The sequence below is a fragment of the Pteropus vampyrus genome, unplaced genomic scaffold, assembly GCF_000151845.1.
Source record: "Pteropus vampyrus isolate Shadow unplaced genomic scaffold, Pvam_2.0 Scaffold223, whole genome shotgun sequence".
In the NCBI taxonomy this organism is placed as follows: Eukaryota; Metazoa; Chordata; class Mammalia; order Chiroptera; family Pteropodidae; genus Pteropus; species Pteropus vampyrus.
The window spans coordinates 1,612,638-1,635,605 of record NW_011889004.1 but is presented as its reverse complement, the minus strand read 5'-3'; the positions used below and the strand labels follow the sequence as shown (position 1 = coordinate 1,635,605).

Genomic DNA, 22,968 nt, shown 5'->3' with positions numbered 1-22,968 from the left:
GGAAATTTCTCTCTACAGAGCTTAGGGTGCTTATCCTGAGGGTGCAATGCAGAATCCTGATTCCCAGGTAGCCCCACACTTTTAATAAGGCCACGCTGCTCCTCAGGCCAAGGCCAGGTCTTCCCCTAGGTGGGGCCCTGGACCAGGATGGAAGCTGGGACTTTGCTTAGCTTCCATACACACCCTTCCTTGCAGCAGAACTCTTTCCAAGTTGAAGAGCAGGCAAGAGGGTGTTATCTGGCCCAGTTACATTTCTCTGCAAGTTGTTTGGGTGTTGAGAATTGGGCATTAGTGAAAAAGACAGGAAGATTTCATTACTGGTTTGCCCAAGTAGGAAGACCTGCCTCTAGGTTCTCCGCCCAAAGTCACAAACTGTGATGCGGGAAAAAGGATTTTGCTGCGGAAAGAAAACTCAGTATTGCTTTGTTTACTTACCAGCTTGGATTAGTGAAAAGAAAGGACTTGGTGTTGTCACTTACTTTGGGCCATGCCTTCAGCTTCTGAGCTTCACTTTTCTTATCTGTAAAGGAGGGAAAATGATAACTCCCTTACAGGGTGTTGTGAAAATTAAATAATATACTGCAGGTAACACCCACATATAGAAGGCAGTCAATAAACATATTTTAATAATACTTTTTATAGTGCTTCATAGTTCACCAAGTGGTAGACACCTCATTTGCCCTGGGAATGCTCTGAGCTTCCAGTCTGATTAATCCCTGTAAAAGGCAAAGCTTGGCTTTAGATCAGTAGAAGGGAGATCTCCAAGTGTTGTAAACCTTAGGTTCAGAAATTGGTTTGTGAGTGATCAGTGGCATTTTAGGGGACTCCTGCAAAAACTTCTGCATAAGTTTGATCATTTCTACTGTTTGCCGTATGTAAAGAATGAAGGAGGGACTTTCTGAGAGCCAGGATATGTCAACATAACTGTAACCTAGTAACCCCTTAGCACCACTTTGCCATCTGTGTGGTCAGGATTTCATGTTCTACAGAGAGAGAGGTGCTGGTGGAAATAAACTGGTTCCCCTTCTGGAAAGGGCAGAGTAATAGCTCTGAAAAGTGTTAAGTGAGCCAACTCTGTGCTTACACTTGTTAAAAGGTGGTGTCCTTTCCTCAGGCACTTTTGCTTTGCAAGGAAGGATCAAATGCAGCAGCTCTTATGTAATGTGAACCTCAAACCTTGGTATACTTTTATTTGGGAGTCTGAGGTAGGGACAAATAAATAACCATTGTGAAATAATTCATAATAAGTGGCCCAAGTTCCCATTTCATTGAGCCTCAACAGCTCTTTTTTCTACTATACTGGTACATCAGTGCTTTTGTGACGTTTCCTCTTTAGTTCCAGAAGCAGTTTTAGGGAGATATCCCGTGGTCTTGAGCATCACATCCTGCCTTGAGCCTACCCACTAGTATTTTTTAAATCCTTTCTAAAATCCTTTCCAATAAAAAACACGTTTTAGTCTGAGGATATGCCAAAGTTGCCATTTTATATTTTTTGATACTGTAATTTTCTCTAGAATTTTGTGGATGGAAAAAATTATTTCAATACTTATATTCTGTACAATTTTATAATATTTAAATTACTGGTGGTTTGCATTTTTGAATGCTGACTTTATAAAAACAGTTAGCTCATTCCCCATCAATGCTACTTCTAATTACAGTGTGTAGCCAACCCCAAATGATCTCCCTTTCCATTCTGTGAGATTCTCTCCCTTCCTTCACAACTGATAAAGAGGAAGATAGAGGTTAATGGAGGAATCTCTATAATGGAGGAGACTCCCTTTTCAAGGAGGAAGGCAGCCAGGGCCATGGGGCTGATGGGCTCTTCGAAGTGGATGTCTATCTGGAATTTACTGACCTGCAGAGGAGAGCCAAGAGGTAGAAAGAGCAGAGGAGGCTGAATGGTCTTCAGTTATTTGAGTTTTCTACTGAAAGCAAACTACCTGCTTGGGCATTTCACTACATTTAAATATCAGGTGTGCATCAACAGCTTTTCAACTCAGGTTACATTTCCTGTGAACAGCCTTTTGTAGTTGATGTTCATTCTCCTCTAACTCCTCATCTAGAATTCGTCCCATTAGTCAGTAATATGTCTTGCTATAAAACCTGTGAGAGCATCATACTGTACAGAGAGCCCTTTCCCTCTTCTAAGGTTAATAGAATTACTTGTATGCAACATAAGGGCTGAGAGGAGTGAAATGGACCTACATGCATACCAGTTACTTTTATGCTTTGAGTATTTTAAGAAACACAAAACTGTCAAAACTGATCTGGTATCAAAGAACCCTGTTTCTTTGGCAAAAATTTGGTTTGAGATATGCAATGAGACCCTTTATAAATCTTATTGCAAAAAGAAGTTCCATTTAGGCTTATTACTAATAAACAGCAAGTTGATGCACTTATTATAGATATTATTAATACACTCACTTATGATTTAGTATAGTTAGATCAACAGCAATAAATAATGAAGCTAAAATATACTGCTTTAAATAGCTTCATAATACAGATTAGAGATGTTTGGTGATGGGCAGTATACCAGCTTTAGTTTAGAATTTTTGAGCATTATAATGCCATCTGAGGCTCTAGGACAGGTGTTGGCAAATATTTTTTGTAAACGGCTAGACTAAATAATTTGGGCTTTGTGGCTCTGTTGCAATTACTCATTTCTGACTATGTAGGGCAAAAGCAGACAAAGACAAAATGTAAGTGAATCAGCGTGACTGTGTTCCAATAAAACTTTATGGACACTGAAATTCGAATTACATGCAATTTTTATATGTCACACAATATTGTTCTTATGATTGTTTTCAACCATTTAAAATTTTAAAAACCACTCTTAGCTCATGGGCTATACTAAAACAGACAGGGGTCCAGATATGGCCCACACACTATACTTTGCTAAGTCCTGCTCTAGGTCTATATGTATTAACTTTTTCCAGCATTCCCTGTAAGCGGGACAAGGAGGCTTGATTTTGGTGAATAAATGAACCTTTTACCTTTTACTATTAACTAACTTTAAGAGACATATGGGAGAAATGGTTAAAATTGTAAATTTTATGTTATATATATTTTACCACAATTTTAAAAAAAGATACATGTGAGGGGAAGTGCATGCACATACATTTAACTCTTTAATAAGACTTTAAAAAATGCTTTAAAAAGAAATTTAGTATGGTTCAGTGTGTACTATATAAAGAAAATAGTGCCTGCCTTGGAATTGGCCCATGGTTTGTTCAGCTATGCAGATGTTGCTTGGAACAAACCGTTGAGAGATCTGTTTCTCAGAGGAAAGCCTAGGCAGCAGGTGGCACCAGCCCTGAGAATTAGAAAAAGAGCCAGGAAAAAAAACAAACTTCTATCAGCCCTGAGAATTAGAAAAAGAGCCAGGAAAAAAAACAAACTTCTATCAGCCCTGAGAATTAGAAAAAGAGCCAGGAAAAAAACAAACTTCTATCATTTTCCGAAATAGTTGAATTTTATTTCCTTGGTTCTATTGTCATTTTAAAAGTGGCCTTTAAAAAACAACAATGTGCTTAGCATGGCTGATTATTTTGTTTTAATTAAAACATTTTTGAAAAAACAAAATTAAACATTTAAACATACCAAGATGATTGTGTTTGTACTGTGGAACAGTTAATGCAAAACACTTGAGTGAGGCCGGAAGTTTGGATCTGTAGCTTTTGTCTGAGGTTTTGCCTCCTGAATAAGGATAACAGAGGAGGAAGTAAATGTGTCCCTTGAAAAACCTACCTCTGAAGGTTCTGAAGTGAGATCTCCTCAAGCCTCTGATGCCACTTGGCAGGTTAGTTCCTGGCTAATTTACTGTGCGGTCCCTGAATGGGTGAGAGCAATGACTGACATTCTTTGAGAATCCAGCTGGAACCTGCAAATATTAGTCTGGAGGAGCAGCCCAAGGTCACTCTGTTTTTCCCTCTCTGTTGTCTTCAGTGTCTTCCTGTCAAGATGGCAGTGCTTCATCTGACCTCACCTCTGAGCTTTATCCTGGATTCAGACTGAACAGGGGAAGGGAAGAGGCCATTGTACAAATGTCAGAAGGGTATTCATAATACTCAAAAAATAGCCACTCTACAGAAACTTGCCTTCTCCTCCTCTAAAGAAGTCTCCCTCTCGCCCCTTTTTAAATCTTCTTTCTAGGTAAACATCTCCCTAGCCTGAACTTGCACCAGATTGAAGAGGAATGAATCTGGGTGCTAGGAAGCACCTGGCAGACAAGAGTTTAGGCACCTCACATACAAGTTTGCTTCTCTCCCTCGCAGTTATAACAGGACCCTCTCAGGGCTGCCTCTCTGCTGGGCCCAGCTTCTAGTTTCTCTTGCCACTGATTTAATCCCTGGCAAGTAACCAAAGCATTAAACTTTTATTGTTCAATTTACCACAAGGGTAGGGCCTTGCTTCTAGTGGGCTGAAGAGGCTGCATCCTCTTCCAAACCCGAGTGTCACACCACATTAGCAACTTCAGATTCTGAGGGCTGGATTTCTTTCAATTTGGTTAGATTCTTGGTTAGAACCAGAACAGTATACTCACACTTAAAGTCTGAAGGCTAGCAAATAGTGAAAACAGCATAGGCAACTTTTAAAGATGATTCAAAATGGTTGCAGCATCAGCATATACAACTCACTCTACATGGTTTTACATACCTTCTAAACAGATATGTTAAATGGCTGTCCATGTTCCTTGATATCCTAACGTGAGATGAAAACATGAGGACCAAGTAATTCTCTTCTAGACTATTAGGGCTTGTTAACCGATGCCATCACAGTATGTAAATTACTTGCTGCTGTTCAATCTATAAAAATTCATCTTCAAAGAAAATTATTGGGCTGGTAAAAATATTTTTAATAATGACCACAGAAGCCATATTTGTTTTTCTTTGATGTTCTTCCGAAGACCCTTCTGGTTTTAATCAGATTGTTCCCACATAAAATACAGTGGAAATCTACAATAATAAAATTCCTATTCCTATTTCTATGGGGAAATAAACAGGATGGGGACTGTCCTTTTAAGGGGTTTTCCCCTTCCCTTTCCCCAGACTCAAAGCCTCTATTACTGGTGGGTGTTTTGGCATCAGTTAAGGGCCTTCAATCCTTCCCTCCCTCCATGTTTTGCTCTTTCATTAAAGTGTTTCTGTTGTCTAATTATATCCTTTCAATCAAATTAGAGACTGCAGCATCTGGTGAGGGCCGTAACTGCTGCCATCTGCACCTCGTATATACAGGCCTTTACAGCTGAGAATCACTCAACTTCCAAATGGCAGGAAGAGATTTGGAAAAAGTTTAGTTGGAAGGGAGGTTAACTTAAAAGAAACGTCTTCAAAGGCTGGGTGTGACGTCCTGCTTGCCGTGATGTGTGCACTGCCATGCAGAGCTTCTTTGGCAGGGCTCACCAAAGAGTCTTCTGTAGAGCTTCTTGAAGATGAGCTTCTGATTGTTTTAGCTGAAATGTCTAGGCCTTCTCATCCTTGTTAGGGGCTTGAAGAGGCCCCAGGCAAGCTGAAAATTTCCTCCTTGGGAAGAATCTTTTGTTATATGACCACTGGTTAATGAATATGACACTTTCTGTTTATTTGACCATTTCTTCTAATTTAGTGGTTTCAACTGGAGATTTTGCCTTCAGGGGACATTTGCAATATCTAGAGAAATTTTTGATTGTCACAACTCAGGATGGGGTGGGGTGTGCTATTGATACCTAGTGGGTAGTGGCCAGGGATACTGCCAAACATCCTAGAATGCACAGGACAGCCCCACCACAAAGAATTATCCAGCCCCCAAATATCAATAGTGCTGAGGCTGAGAAACTCTGTCCTAATTGTATTTTATTCTTTTGTTCTTCTCTTCACTGTGGCCCAAGAGTAGGCAACTCTCATCAACATCTTTTTTTTCACTCTTAAGTAGATTTGATTCTTCATTATCTATATTAAGCTCGTTAAGCATTTTTGTGAACAGTGTTTCAGAAACCTTAATGATGTAAGGAGCTCTGTAATTCACTGTATGTTTCCATTCTCTCTAGACTAAGATTGCCAGATTAAATACAGGACACTCAGTTAAATTTGAATTTCAGATAAACAATGAATCATTTTTTATATGTGTGTCTCATCCAGTGTTTGGGAATGCTTATCTTAAAAAATGATTTGTGTTTTCATATGCTAAATCTGGCAACTCTACTCTAGATCCATGAAACATTACATGAAACTTTAAACCTCTGACTGTCAAACTGTTGGCCATCATCTTCCCTTATTGCTCTGGGTGTCTAGAAATGACGGCACTGCTTGTTCCTGTTTATGAGTCAGTGCTACAATGAGTCTTCTGCCCAAAACTGCCTTTCTGTCCAGAACTTCTGAAACTTGTCAATAGAGTCATATTTTTATCTTGGGACCATCTAACAATAGCTTATCAAATGCCTACTATATGTCCAACATCTCTTGTGCCAATTCATGGAAGACTCCAAAGTTGCCACTTTGGCTTTTTACTTTAAAGGTTGGCTCTAAAGATATGCTGTCTACCTGTCAGGCTACTCAAGAACTCTTGTATTATTAGACAATCTCATATCAACCAAGAGAAACTGAGCAGCCCAGAGCCTGGCTTCCATGGAGCACTGGCTGCCCTCCAGAACTCCATTATTGGGGAAATTTCTTACCATCTGAAATTTAAAATAGCACACAGGCAATACTGATGAAACTTGTCCAGAAGCTGGATTATATCAGTTTATTTACTCTCCTTTAAGACTGAGAGCTTCAGACAGTGTGAAATAGGGTTGCTCAAGAGATGGTGAGACAAATTGTAGATTTCAGCCAGGTGTCTCCTTCTCAAAGCAAACTCAGAATGTAAAAATGTATATTCATTACATAGGGGGGTGATTGTTCCCTATTACAAGCGGCTTCATCATAGGTTTTTTTGTTTGTTTGTTTGTTTGTTTGTTTTTTAAATACCAGATTCCCCTAGTTTGAATAGGAAGTATTTGATTTCAAATGCTTGATTTATGTAAACTTCCCTGGAATTTCTCATAAGTCATTGCTAGGTAAGTCATGATTGCTAGCCTAGAGGCATAAAATTTGTAAGGAAAACCAGGGCACTCTGAGTATGTCTATAATGGTTTTTGGATTTCCCGCTCCCCACACCCCACCCCACCTGCTTCCTTCATTAAATAAACATTTGCCAGGCACGTTCTGTGTGGTCTGTAGTTGAGTATAGGGATATGAGTGAGATGCTCAAGAAACTCACAGGTTAGTGGAAGCAGGGGCAGGTGCTTCTTGAGCAATTACGGTTTAAGGTGATCAAGTCTTAAAAGAGCTGTGGCAGCAGGCACTGTGAGACTTGTTTTAGAACCCCTGGTGTCTATAGAATAGTTCTAACTGTTCTAGACCCTGAGCTTTCAAATAGCGCTTCATCTTTTGTCCAGTTTTTTATTTTCTTTAGAGTTGACTTATAATTCACTAAGTTATTGTCCATCGGAGAACTGGACTTTGAGCTTTAAAACATCTGTGCTTCTCATTTCTTTACGTGAAAACTCTTTCTAGTGTGAATTTTTTTTCAAGATCAAAGTAGATCTATTTATACTCAAATATTATATATCGAGAGAGATACCATCACCAAAGTAAGATACAAAATGTTCTGGTGCTATTAGCAGTAAAATCCATGGTTAATGAAATTCATTAGTTAGGGTTCTGCTGAGTCCATTCTTTAACTGAGGCTTGGCCTAATCTCTCTGTATATGTTATAGAGCTACATTCTTTCTCAAAAACTATCTTTTGGTCTTCTGTTTGATGACTGTATGTGTTTATAATATCCATTTAAATTCCTCAAGCACTACTGCATATTCATGGTGATTATTCCTGGCAAAAACACATGTACTTCACAACAACTGCTACGACATGTTTCCTAGTGGGTCCTGCCTAGGGTAGGAGTGGAGCATATTCAAGATGAGAGCCAGATGGGAAAAGAGTGGTATCAAAGCAGCACTGCCTTCTGGGCCATGTCTGCCTTAATAATTATATACTTTTCAAATTGTTATATAACAAATAATAAGGGCCCCTCTCCGAAATGTTTTCACGGTCTTCTGATTTTAAACCTCTGGTTACTTTTGGTTCAGTTTTTCTTGGACTAGTCTTTTAAGCAATTAAATATTTCATCTGTCAATAGAGATGACTAAACTGGAGATTCAAATAGATAGTCTTCAAGTCCCCTTTTAAAAGTATAAATTCTTTAGTTAAAATAACTTTGAGAGGCATGGTCTTTTTTTCTGTTACTCTTTTTAAAGACACTATTTTCTTGAATGAAAAGGAAGATCTAAAAGATATTTTAATGAAAAAACTACCGGTAACTTAAAAATTGCAGTGATTATTTTTGTGGTAATTCTACTTTGGGCAAAAGAACACCTTGTTCTATGGTTGTTTGAACTGTTAATATGTACTCCAAAAACATGATACATGAATGTCTATCTTGATTTTAGATGACTGAATTTATGACTGATTGAGTTTGTTTATAGTTCTTGAAAATAAACTAAGGTAGACTAATTGTAAAACAACATGTTAGTAACTATTTTCAAGAAATCCTTTAAAACATTTTCATTATGGGAAATTTAGAACATATACAAAATTAGAAGCGTGTAAGGAAATATCATGTATCCATCTCCTAACTCCGTAATTATCTACCATGGCCAATTTTATTTCATTTGTACCACCTTCATTCCCCCAACTAGATTATTTTGTAACAAATCTCAGATATCATATCATCTCATCCGTAAATATTTCAGTATATATCCCCAAATGATAAAAACTCTTTTCAAAAACATAGTAACAGTAGTACTATTATTACCATTATTACATCTAGAAAAAATAAGAATGCCTTAATATCATCAACTATCCAGTCCATAATCAGTTTTCAAATTTCCTTGATTATCTCATCACTATTTTACCATTCAAATCAAGACCTAATAAGCAAGGTACGTTTAGGTGATGTATCTCTTGAGTCTCTGTTAACCTATAGATTTCCCCTCTTTTTCTTTTTTCCTTGCAATTTATTTGTTGATGACGTAGTTTCTTTTAGGTAAAAACAGTGCTTAAGTGCCTCTTCAGAGGGAGGGCCCACATGGGAAGTGAGTTATTTTTTTCCGTAGAATTCTCACTTCCATTAGAGAAAGTGAATTAGAGAATTTTAAGGCTGGAAGAGATTTTGAGCCATCAGTCCTTTCCAGTCACATGACCCAGACTTTTGAACCTCAATTCTATTTAGAATCTATTAGAATCTTGAAATTAAAGTTTAGAGTGAAGAGACATTGAGATAATCTGACTCAAATATCCTTATTTCACAGGTGAAGAAACTGAGGCCTAAAGTGTCCGGGTAATTAGCTCAAACTTAGCAAATCAGTGTCACAGTGTCAACTACTCAAATGGTGTCATTTCCTTTTCCAGTAATTCTCAATATGCACTATGTGTATAGAGGACCGCCCCCCCTCCCATACTCACCCCCTAAACTATCCTCTCTCTAGTCTAGAACTGATAACCTTCCTCTGTATAATCATGGGAATCACTGCTTTTGGGGAGCCATGATTAAAGACAAGAGAGTATCTTATCATAGCCTCAGCCATGCTGGGGCGAGAAAAGGTTGGGTACCACTGCCTTCTAAGGGCCATGTGCCTCTCTTCTATGGGATTCCACATAATTGGAATAAGCACTTCTTCAGTGTTTTTGAATGTCTGAGGGCAAAAGGCGATTTTGTCCAGGAGCATAGGCTTTGAAGATGTACCCACAAGTTCCCACTGGACACCAGTCTGTACTGGAAACCCAACAGAGCAGCACATGTGTTGTGCAAACATTTGACAACACTGTCATGTTGTCCTCTAAATATTAAAAGAAGCTTTTTCTACGTAAGCCTTATATTTCTATAATCTACCTACCTACCAAATTGTAGAGACATCTTTAAAAGAAGATATTCTCACTGGAAAATGTTTTCTGCTATCTTATTTTAAGATGCCATAATTGAATTTAATGTATATTTAGTTATGTTCATTTCAAACTGGCTAAAACCAGCCAAATTCTTCCAACATATGACCAGTAGAGATTCTGAGTGGTCCTGTAGGGGACAGAGACTTTCACAAACACATAAAGAGAACCAACTAGCAATTCTACCAGAAAACTAGGAGTATTCTAGACCCAATATGAGAAAAATGTCCTATTTCTCAACAATGTGGTTTTGAACAAATAGTGTAATTAGGAATGACCTGGTTATAGAGCTTTATTGAGAACATAGTCTCAACTTTAATAAACCTTACCAAGGAATAGAATATCTTTTAGATTAGCTGCTATTATCCTATTGTTATCGCATATATGTCAAGTTTTAATTATTTTAAAAGAATAGTTCATTATAGTTTAAAACATGAACTTTAAAAATGCAGTACATGCACATGCTAGCAGAGTTAAATTGTCTGGGACTCTGTTAGCTTGGCATTTTCCTCACTTATAATAAGAACAAATATTGAATTATGTGATTTCAGTACATGTATAAACAGAGATGTGTTTCATCACATTTACAGTAGAAATTTTGATGAAGAAAAACCTTATTTGCTTCATTATACCTTTTTTCCTTACCTCTTATTCATTGAATGCTAATGTTCAACACAAGGTTTAAACTAAACCATACATATTTTTTCTATCCTGATGGTAGCCTGACAACTTTAAGCAGAATTGTAGCGGGATGAGATGCCTATCTACTAATTTTATATTGCCTTTTACAGCTATTTATTTTTGTGGACCAGAATAAACTATATGGTGATGATGGTTAAAATACTTTCAAATTTATAATAGTTTGATTACTTTTAAAACTTTAGAATTACATAATAAGAATTTAACAGGTACCTGCTGTGTGCTAGGCACTTTACTTACACATCCTCCAATTCTTCCAGTTGCTGAGCTGTGGTTAATTTAATCCACCGTATAATATGTGAAGAAACTGAGGCTCAGAGAGGTTAGTTGAGTGCCTATAGTTGTAAACCACAAAGCTGAGGTCTGACTCCAGTCCCTAACACATGATTTCCTTACTGTACCACATTGTTGCTAGAAGTTTTCCATGTATAAAAGTATTTGATTTAAACTACTTTATAACCCTTGAAATTAAATACTCAATCCTATAAAGTTCCGTGTTGTAGATATCACTTGTTCAGTGGGTCTTTAACTTAGAGTGAATGGATCTTGGGACTGCATAGAAGGGCTTCTAGGGCTCCCTAAACTCTTCTGAAATTGTAAAATGTTGTGTATATGATATTTGTCTGGAGGACGGGTCTTTACCCAATCCTCCAAGAGGTCTGCGTGTATACCTAAAATAATTAGGACTCCTTATCTAGTAAACCCCAGTCATTTCAGAGATAAAGACACTTGGCATTACAAAAAGGATATTCTGTGCACAAAGGCAGCAGAGAGCAGCTAAGTCGGGGCCAGAGCAGAGGAGAGCTCTCACTCATCAGTGTTCTTCCCTGACCATGACTTTCCTGACCTGGCAGAGAGGTGATGCTAACCTCAGCTGTCAGACAGCCATATTAGTGTGAGTCCAGACCTCTTTGACTACTCTATAACCATTATCCCTTAACTGTGTATAAGCTGCAACCCTCTATTCCAGTATGTGCAATTTATAAACTGTTAAAAGAGTGTTGTAAACTGTTGAAACTAATACTAAAATAAAATGCTAAAAAAAAAAAAAAAGATCGCCCATTAAATCATTAGGTAGACTGACTTTGCGAATTGTAATGTGGAAAATATATTTGGATATATTTCTAGGTCTTCTGCAGGCCGTGCATCTAAATTAATTGAAGAAATCTTCAAATAATTTTACATACAGCATTGTGAGTATGTGGAATTTGAAGTATAGATATCAAAGTTTAGAATATTTAAGCCATCAAGTTTATCAGTCTTTTCTTTATACCCAGCCCTTCTAAATTCCAAGCATGATGAATAGCAACAGTTTTGTAAGAAAAAACTTGAGCTAGCTTTCATTAGCCATGAAGGAGTATGGAGCTTTGACCCAAATGTAGTCTTTGCCCTCAGATCTTATTATCAGGGGAATGACCTCAAGGCCATCATACAGTAGCAAGTCCTACAGAAAACAGTCGGTTTGCACAAAACCGTTTGCTCAAGATTCTCAACCAGGAATTTGTATACCTTAAATGTGATTGCACTTATCTCAGAATTTTAATTAAATTAGCATCTCCAATTTTTATTTTTTGATTTTTAATTAAATTTTATTTTTTACTGACTATATTCCCTATGCTGTACTCTACATCCCTGTGGCTATTTTTTAATTACTGATTTGTACTTCTTCATTCCTTTACCTTTTCACTCAGTCCCCCAAACCCCCTCCCCTTCTGGCAATCACCAATTTCTTCTCTGTATCTGTGATTCTGTTTTCATTTTAGTTTGTTCATTTCTTTTCTTTAGATTCTGCATATAAGAAATCATATGGTATTTATCCTTCTCTGTCTCACTTATTTCACTCAGCATGATACCCTCTAGGTGCATCCATATCATTGCAATGGTAAGATTTCATTTTTTTAATGGCTGAGTAATATTCCATTGTATATATGTACCATAACTTCTTTATCCAATCATCTACTGATGGACCCTTAGGTGCTTTTATATCTCGGCTGTTGTGAATGGCGCTGCTGTGAACATAAGAGTGCATAGATCTTCACAAACTAATATTTTGGTTTTCTTTGGATAAATACCAGAAATGCAATTGCTGGGTCAAAAGGTAGTTCTATTATTAATTTTTTGAGTAACTTCTGAACTGTTTTCCATAGTGACTGTACAAATTTGCAGTCCCACCGACAGTGTACTAAGATTTCCTTTTTTCCACATCCTTGCCAATACTTGTTTTTTGATTTATTGATAGCCAGTCTGACAGGCGTGAGGTGATATCGCATTGTGGTTTTAATTTATATTTCTCCAATGATTGAGCATCTTTTCATATGTCTATTGGCCATCTGTATGTCTTCTTTGGAGAAATGTCTATTCAGGTCCTCTGCTCATTTTTCAATTAGATTGTTTGTTTTGTTGTTGTTGAGTTGTATGAATTCTTTATAAATGTGGGATATTAACCCCTTGTCAGATGTATCATAGGCAAATATCATCTCTCATTCACTAGGCTGGCTTTTCATTTTGTTAATGGTTTTCTTGCTGTGCAAAAGCTTTTTAATTTGATGTAGCCCCATTTGTTTATTTTTTCTTTTGTTTCCTTGTCCTAGGTGAAAAATTACTAATAGCATTATCAGAGAGTTTACTGCCTATGTTTTCTTCTAGAAGTTTCATGGTTTGGGGTCCTACATTTAAGTCTTTGATCCATTTTGAGTTTATGCTTGCGTATGGTATAAGAAGGTGGTCTAGATGTAAGCATCTCCAATTTTTAAAAGAAATGCCATCTGCCATACTTTGGAGGACTTTGGCGATGGGGAAAAAGATAAGGAGTTACCAACTTGGAAAAGTATAATTAATCCTCAGAGTGCTTTGATGCCAGCCTTGGAAGTTTTTACAAAGGAATTTTTCTATTTTATTACTAAATTTCTGTCAGGCTTATATTTAACTTAAAGGCTATTTTCATTAAGTCCCCAAAACAAAAGATTTGGATGGAGAGATAGGGTCAAACAGAGATGAATTCTGTGAAGTAATTGAGATCTAGCCAGAGGACAGGGAGGAAATAAGGTTCCTCAGTTTTCACAGTTCATTATTCCTTCCTTCTCGAAACACTTTCTCCTTTGACTTGCAAGGCCCACACACTTTCTTATTTTTTATCTTACTTTCTCAGTCATCATTGCCAAGCCTTCTGCTTTCCAAGCCTGAAATGTCAGAGGGTCCCAGGGCTAAGCCCCAGATGCCTTCTCTCTTCACAGGCTTGTAATCCTCTTCTTTCTACACATAAATGCTGTGATCACCACATTTCTAGCTCTAGCAATGGCCTCTAACCTCAACTCCAGGCTTATCTAACAAGCTGTTTACTCTGTATCTCCATTCATCTTTTTCAAAGATGTCTCCAACTTAACTAATTCAAAACCAAATCCTCTATTCCACTCCAAAATACTCTGCCCCTCTTGGGTCCTCCCCATTATAGTAAATGGCGTCACCACTCACCCAGTTGCTTGGGCCCAAATCTCTGTTGTTGTACCTGATTCCTCTTTCTTTTAGACCCTGTATTCAAACCCCCAGCTTCAGAAGACATCTGAAATTCAGCTACCAGCCTGGTCCAGGCCATTCTTCTTCCTAGCCCATCTTTTGCAGTAACCACCTAACTGGTTGCCTTTCTACAGTTCTTCATCCACCCAGCGGCTAGACAGTTCTATTAAAAGATAAGTCAGGTTGTGTCATTTCTCTGCTCAAAACCTTCCAATGGCTTCCTCTCACATTTAGAACAAAAGCCAAAATCTAATTCATGTAACCTTCAAGATCTCACATATCCTGGCCTTTCCTGCCTCCTCCTCCTCTTCATTTCCCACCCTCCCTTTCGCAGACACTTGCCCTACTCCAGTCAGATTAGGGCAGCTGCCTTATAGTTCTTCAAGCCTGCCAACCACGTTGCCGCTTGCAGGGGTTTTGCATTTGCTGTGCCCTCTACCATTAACGCTCTTCCCACATCATTTATATGGTTTGCTTCCTCCCTTCATTTACATCTTTGCTCAAATATTTCCCCCTTTTCAGGCTTTTCCTGACTCATACTATCCAAAGGAGAATCCCCACCATTCGATTTCCATCCCCTTATTTCATTTTTCCTTACAGCACTTCTCACTATCTGATGTTAATTTTGATTGGTTTATTATGAGCATGTCTCCTGTTAGCATGTAAGCTCCATGAGTGCAGTGTTCATCACTGTAGACCCAGTGCTGTGAACAGTGTGAGGCACATAGTAAGTATTGAATAAATAATTTTCGAATGAATTAATGAATATTGTAGACATTAGATCTATTTCTCTAGCTTATTCTCTTTCATTGAATGCATAAATATACAGCTGGCCATGTGATATGTTATTTTTTATTGGTTTAAGCCACTCCTTACCTATCTAAGCCAAAGCTTATGTCAGTTTCACAGCAGGAGAAACTAAGGGAGGCAGGGTCCTCATTACCTCACACCACACCCTAGTGTTCTGATGAAATCAAGATGCACACATAACTTTAATCTTGAATACCGAAGTTTGTCTTTCTTGCATTTTTCCACAGTTGACCTGTACTGGGCAAGACTGTTCAAAAAGTAATCATAACTGCCTCAGTTTCCCTAGCGTAACTGAGAAGAAGATTGGGTCTGGGAGAAACAGACAAGCGAACAGGCCTGCACTGTCCCATTTCCTGTCTCAGTTGCCACCTCATTCCCATTCATGAGAACTGACACTTGTGTGGATGGCTGCCACATTCTTTTGTGTTACAAATCAAATCATCTGAGCCTCTGGGAACACTGACCCCACCACCCTACAGGTGGCTGTGTACTGCTAAAGCCTGCACTTCTGGCTCCTGGGTAACTCCTTAACCACTTTTCATAGGAGAAAAAGATGTAATAACACATAGCAATTAAAATCCTAATAACTGGCAAAAATTTGCTTGATGTACTTAGAATCATCGAGTCTAGTGTTTCCTAAACCTGACTACTTAACAGAATCACCTAGGTAGATTTTTAGAAATAACAGATTCCCAGATCCCTCTCTAACCCTGGGGTTGTGAAAGGGCTTTAGTGTGGTATACACACCCACATACACAGTCTCTCTCTCCCCACCCCCCTCTTGCTCTCTCTTTCTAGCAGATCATATATAATCTTAGTGATAAGTGCTGTGAAGCAAACAAATGAAAGGCAGAAAAATAGGAGTGGAGATGGTGGGAAAGAGTTTTCCGAGGAGGTAACATTTAGTGTGCCATGGCAAGTATTAGGGGAAGAGTATTTCTGGCAGGAAATAGTGTGGTGTGTTTACAGAATTAAAAGCAGACCAGTGTGGCTGGAGCACAGACTAGGGGAAGAGCTTGGGGTGTGGTGGGAGGGAGGGCCCAAGGCCACATCAGGAGGCTTTGCAGACAAGGTTGAAGGGTTTGGGTTTTGTTTTCAGTGCTCACATCTTCCTGAGAACTTTGAGCACTGTGTAGAGAATGGATTGCAAAAGCACAAAAGTGGAAGCTGTGAGACCTGAACAAGGCTGTACTGTGTGTCCTCTGATGACGAAGGGGACTATAATGGTGGCACCCAAGATGGAGAAGAAAGGGTAGTTTCAGAGTATATATTTTAAGAAAGTCAGCAGGACTTGTTAAGGAGTGGGAAGTGGAGTGAGGGAGAGGCTATGGAAAGCAAGGATGATGCTGAGAGCATTCTATTAGGGGCAGTATAGGTTGAGTGCCCCAGTTGCCTCATCTGTAAAATGGCAGTATTAGGGGACCTCCTCACTGGGTTGGTGGTGTTGATATTTGTAAAGCACTTAGAACAGAACTTGGCACATGGTAAAGTATTCTGTAAGCACTGGTGACGTGGATGATGGTAATTCATCCAAGGTCGCACAGCTGGTCAGCAGCAGGTCCAGGATGAGAAGCCAGGCTTAGTTTCTTGGTGTATTTTATGCTACACTGAGCTGCCTCCTTCAATTACCTTGAACTCTTTTGTTTACGCAGACTCTTGCTAGAGCATTTGGTTGTCGTGGTACATGATGAGTCGCATATCGTAAAATGAATGTCACATCAAACACAATAAATTACTAGGGTGTTCTATGCAGCCTGGAATTCCAGATTATTTTGGCTGTCCATAAAACTGTGCTGTTCCAGACAAAACACAGGGCCTAGATAGTGGGAGAAAGGGGGTACAGGAAGAGAGATGGTCTGTGGATGGGTTTTTAAATATTAAAAGAAATATCTTCCAGAATATAGATGTGCTCATGTTGTGCACATTCTTAGAGTGGAGCAGGCACATGCACTACAGCAAGAGTCCTTCATACCACAACTTATAGGCCAGTGCATGCAGGGAGAAGGAAAGAAGTAAAGCTAACAATGTTAGTGTAACTCCCCCAGGTTGTCAAATTCCTAGTGATACATCTTAAAGAAGTGTTTGAAGTGCTTCTATCTGTCAGTTTCAACTAAGCTAATTTTTAAAAATTGTTCTTTGTACTGTGGCTTTCGCATGAACCTCTGTGAATTTAATGCATGCAATATGTGGGGGGAAATCCTATCAGCCTCAGTTCCCATCCCCCTAAAGTCTGAGAAACAGATTTTCAAAGCACATTGTTGCACCTGCAAGGATTTTGTCATTTTACAAAATGGACCTGAGACCATGTTCAGCATGTCTTGCAGGAAGGAATTTCAGAAAGAGGTGAGGGAAAATGCCAACTTGGCTGTTCCCGCCTGCTGTTGACTGTTTTGTTGCACCTCTATCTCAAACAGCGTGGGGAGGACTGTTCCTCATTACCAGGGAATGTGAGTCATTCCCAGACTTGTATGATTGGGATTCCAAAGCGTTGCTGTATCCGATGGTCTTATTAAATCCAAGTGTCAGTGCAGCCTTTCAGACTGTAGGGGAGAGCTCAGTTACAGCTGGTGACCTGGTTCTAGTTACCACACAGAGACACTGGTGAGAGCAGTGACCTCCTCTAAGCACCCAGAATTCCTCGTGGATGGCTGTTACCAACTGTTCCAAGATTTGGGTTTCCTGGTTCACTTCATGGGTTTCAATACATTTTAACTCCCTGTTTACATCCTAGTTTGGATTTGTATACTTTAAGGGAAAATGTTCTAGTGTCTGTAGACAAGCTAGTGCCAAGATTAGCCTAGCATTTAGAGAGTACCCCGTTTCAGATTTACTCAGCCCTTAACAATGTTAATTTTGCTGTGTCCAGGATCTAGCAAGACACTATCCATTTCTAGCTTCGTCCAAACAAAACAAATAAAACATCAACCAGAGAGGGAGGAGACTATAGATGTTGCCAGAAAATTAGTTTGCTCTGTCTTTTCTTTTTCCTAGAATGTTTCACAGCCAATGGTGCAGATTATAGGGGAACGCAGAACTGGACGGCACTGCAAGGCGGGAAGCCATGTCTGTTCTGGAACGAGACTTTCCAGCATCCATACAACACTCTGAAGTACCCCAACGGGGAGGGGGGCCTGGGCGAGCATAACTATTGCAGGTAAGATGAGTCCACGCTGTACTTAAAAAATCTCTGGTCTCTTCTTCCAACCCTTTCCAACCTTGCTTACAACTAGGGAAAGCATCTTTGTCTCCCTTTGACCAACTCAGAAGGACTTTCTTGTTACTATTTTAAAAATCGTTCTCTTGCACCTGTGTGTGTAGGTATGCATGTGCGTGCACACACACACACATACACACAACCTATTATTTTTAACTTGAGTTGCTTTGATACTGGTTTTCAGAGCTCTGCTTTCCTGTCTGATCACTTACATGTCTTTTTGGGAGAATTTTCTTAGTTGGCTCTTCCACCAGTGGACAATACACAGATAGCAAAACTTCTTAAGCTACTGTGAATGTAGTGGGCAAGCAGAGCACCATCTGTGGCCCAAACCTCCCCCTGCTTCTGAACAAAAAAAGCTGCCCCCTGTATTATCCCACTTTCTGCCAGCACAGGATAACCTTGCTCTGGGAGCAGCTGAAGCCATCAGATTTGTGCTGTTTTCTTCCTTTCAATAGTTTTTGAAGTGTTTCTTTGCTCTTTACCTCTCCTGTCTGACTCTAGCAGGAACTCTTAACCTGAGATCCATGGTGTTTCAACTGTGTCCCTGCGATATTTTTCTAGGGAGATGATCCATGCCTTTGATCAGATTCTCAGTTATTAGTGATCCAAAACAAGTTAAGACTCGCTGGTCCATAAGGACCAGAGCAAAAATTCTAAGCATTTTTGGTTATAGCTTTGTTTTAGCTATTTATACCCGAGACCCTGGTATGTGACTCATAGTTCAGCAATGTGTTGAATTTAATTATTATTAGGACAGGTACAAAGCCATTGGGACAGGGAATAATAATCTCTGAGCTTCACTTTGAGCTACACATGGTGTCCCTGGTTCCACCAGAATGTTGGATTCTCAACCATGGCATTGTTGACCCAGCTGAGCCAACATATTTATACCTGCATTGCATAGGACACACTGTTTACCTTCTGCTCCCCCTACATACCTTTGCTAATACTCTAGGACTTTTGTAGTTGTCTTGAAGTCACCAGGCCTGTAGTTCATGTTATCTTTATCTCTGCATCTTCAGCTCTTTCCTTCCTCTCTGCCCTGATTTGTACTGGCCATTCCCCCATATTTGTATGGCATTATTTTTTAGTTATACATGTTCTTCAAATTTTTTTGCATAATTTAAAATTTAACCTCACTCCATTTTTTGTTTATTTCCTTTCCCTAATTTTTCTTTTCATAGTAATAGTTGGGCTGGGAGGAGTGTTTAGGAAGAGAAACCAGTGTTTGTTTTTCGTTTTTACATAGTTACAGTCTTGTTCTAAAGTGTCTCTTATTAGTGGGCTACTGGTTTATTCTGTTATTCTGTTGCTTTCTATCAAGCAAATATTCTCAGAAAAGCTCTTAAAGGTAAATTTGAAATTTCCAGCGAGGTTAAATATATATGAAAAAAATTTGTTTCTTATAGATTAGCACCCAGTTCTCCCATAGACTCCCAGAAATATACTAGTAAATATCCACTAAAACAGCAGTGAGAGCCAGGGACAACCTTCTTTCCTCCTTAGCCTTGGCCAGCTATAGCCCCTTCCTGCTTTGATTTGATGAAATGTACCAGACCTGAACTACCGGTTTATACTTCAGAAAAGAAAGGCTGAAATTGTTGATTGTTATCAAAGAGTCCGGCCTTTTGTTTTTAGCACTGCAGTGAAATCAAAGATGAATTTGCTTGTTCTCTATTAAGCCATTCTGATGCTTTTCAGACCACTTTGACATTGGTAATAAACAATAGTTTTCTAAGGTCTTTACCAAATACTACATCAAAGCTGAACACTGAATAAAGGGAGGAAAATGACAGTGAAATACTGTTTAAAGAAGGGCTTTGTACAAGTTCTCCTACTTTGATTTCTCAGCTGATATCATCTGACACCATGTTTATCTTGTGTGATGTTTCCAGATCTATCACAGTTGAGATGTCTGAGAGATGGCCAGTGATGGGAACACACATCTCTGGGCTCGACATATCTGGATTAGGGGAGAAGGCAGAGAGACAGAGAAGAGCAGAATTGGGGCTGGCACCTGCCTTTGGACACACAAAATAAAAGGACCCTTTGTGCTTTAGGGCGGCTTATCTTCTGGGCCACACAATAGGCTTATCCCTCTCAGGCCTCATAGGAGTTGATCCAGAGCTCCAGGCTGCTGGGTCTTTATGCCCATTTCCGGTCTAACTGGAGTGTCAGGTTTACAGTGTTCTGAGTCTAAATAAAGGGAGCTTGGAGAGCAGTGAAGAGAGGCGAGGCCTTTCTGTGTGTCCAGTAACCCCTGCTATTTTTTGGTCTGTTTCAGCGGTGTTGCCATTACTGTCATGGCATCTCTGAGTTGAAAAGACCTTAAAGGGCATTTATTCCAAGCCATTCATTTCGAAATGTGAAATAAATCTTTAAAAAATATTGCTATATCAGAAGATGGTACCAAGATTACAGGATTGATCTAAACTCTTTGGCATAGCTTTCTTCAGAGTTCTCTGAGAAGTTAGTATTTTGAGGTAGGACTAGGACCCATTTCTATCAAACATAAGTTGGCCAGCCTGATGCTGGTGAAAGCGTATTAGTGGAATCTGTGTTATATGAATTTTGTTGTATTGTTTAAAAATTACACAATTGTTCTTTGTAGAAGAAATAAGAAAATAAAGAGAATCAGAAAAGAAAAAAAGGTTAAAATTATCAGTAGTTCCATCATTCAGCAGTGGTACTTTCAAGAGTTTGGTGTGTATCCTTCTAAGGATACATCTTTTCAAATAATAGGATTGTGTCATCCATCATGTTTTAGAACTACCTTTTAAAAAACCTAACAAGGCATCATGAATATCCTTCCATATTAATAAATGTCTCTCTACACCACATCTTTGCTAGCTACCTAGCATTCCCTTATATGGCTATAACATTTATTTAACCAATCCTTAATTGTAGTTTTCTAACGTTTTTGTATTATGAAAATACTAAAGTCTTTGTGGTGAAAGTCTTTGTAAGTAAAGATTTCCTTAGAATAAAGTACTAAAGAAGAAATTGCCAAGTCAAAGGGGTTTACATATTTTTAGGGCTTTAACTCTCATTACCAAATTGCCATCCTGACCATTTGCATCATTCACATCCTTACCCACATTATCGAGGGCACCTGTGCTCTCAGCTGTGGGAATGGCCATATTCACACTTAAAGTGCCAATGCTGTTTGTCATGATTTCCTGGTTACACTGTAGTGAATTTGGGTAAACATGAATCACCTTTGCTCACTGCTTCCCCACCCCCAAACTCTGAAGTATATGTCAGAGTGAACAGGAATTATCAATGTTTTCTTCTTCATAAGAGGTGGCATTGAGATACATACAACTTATTAGAGATAACAAAAGCTGAAATGTTCCTTTTTGGTAAAACTGAAAAACAATGAGCAGGTGACTTAAAACAATAGAAATGTTATTAGTGTGCCCTTTTCCTCAACAGAAACCCAGATGGAGATGTAAGCCCCTGGTGTTACGTGGCAGAGCACGAAGACGGTGTCTACTGGAAGTACTGCGAGATACCTGCTTGCCAGAGTAAGACTTGAATATACCATCTGCAGATTTCAGGGCACTGAACACTAAGAGTACAGAGTGGAAGGGCACTGCCAGAGGGCAGGTGGTTCAGGCAGGTGGATTTCATGAAGCAGGTAAAAGGAGAAGCCATCATGGGTTGAGGCTTTTCAGAAATGGTAATGCCCGATTCCCTCAGGACCCCACTTCCTTGATGGATAAGCCCAACCAGAATGTCTACTCCTACTTAATGTCCTCATTCTGATTCTTTCATGAGTAGAGATGGCAACAGCTCAGTAAGAAGTCAGGAAAAAAAAATGTGCCTTGTGCTTTGGGGAATTAATTGTTTTAGAATGAGTGAAGAACCCCTTTATACAGTAAAACTAAGTTGTAACACCACTTATTATTTGTTTTTGACATGCTATGTCCCCTGAAAAATGGTATTTAGTAAATAATTAGATACTCCCAAAGCCACTGTGATAGTCCTTTTCCTCACATTAGCATAAAGATGTTCTATTGTATTTTATGAAAACTTACAACTTGTCCCTTTCTCCTACCAAAAAAAAGTTTCTTCAGCCTTTTACTACAAGGTCTGTTTCCTAACAGTTTCACTCACTCAGTCCTATATTTAGTGTTTATTATATGCAGGGTACAAAGGCAGAAAGATACTCTGACCCTCAGGGAATATATGATGTGGCAGGAGATCTTAGGAAGATACTTTAAAACAAGGTAGAAAACATAGGGGGAAGATTTAAAATACAGAACTAAACATGGTACTGTAAGGAGTTTACTAATGTAGTGTTTGTAATATCTTTTTAAATATACCAAAGGAGCAGGGTTTCTCGGTTCCTAGAGCTGAAGAAAAGGATAGATCATTCATAATAATTCTATCAGGGTTATTTTTTCTTATTATTTAAACCTGCTCCATGCCCTGCCACCTTTCTCACTCCTCAGGTCAGGAGGCCCCATATGTAGAGTGATATGGAGGTCCATGTGGGACCTGACACACCCACTGCAGCAGTCTAAATTCTGATGCCCCAAGGGGAAACAGTAGCCCCTAAACTGGTGCTGCAGGCGCAGTGCTAACCTTTCATAAGTTAAATTTCCAAACATCACCCCTACCCGGCTGTTAGGCCTTAGGTTCACTATCCTTCCAACCTGAGCGTGTCATGATTCAGGCTCAGAATTGAGAAAACAGTAAAGACCAGAAGAAAAGGCTTTTGCTCAGTCTGCTTAATCAAATTTTTAAATGAAAAACATCTCATTTGGC

General features: G+C 39.0%; 1 protein-coding gene across 1 annotated transcript in view; it reads left to right on the top strand.

The window, feature by feature from the left end:
- The first annotated feature begins 16,459 nt into the window (after window positions 1-16,459).
- Window positions 16,460-22,968, top strand: part of KREMEN1 (kringle containing transmembrane protein 1) — a 58,064-nt gene continuing 51,555 nt past the window's right edge. Inside the window, 3 exon segments of the mRNA XM_011373396.2 lie at window positions 16,460-16,499; window positions 17,970-18,132; window positions 21,631-21,722. Of these exon segments, the coding sequence (XP_011371698.1) occupies window positions 16,460-16,499; window positions 17,970-18,132; window positions 21,631-21,722 (295 nt within the window).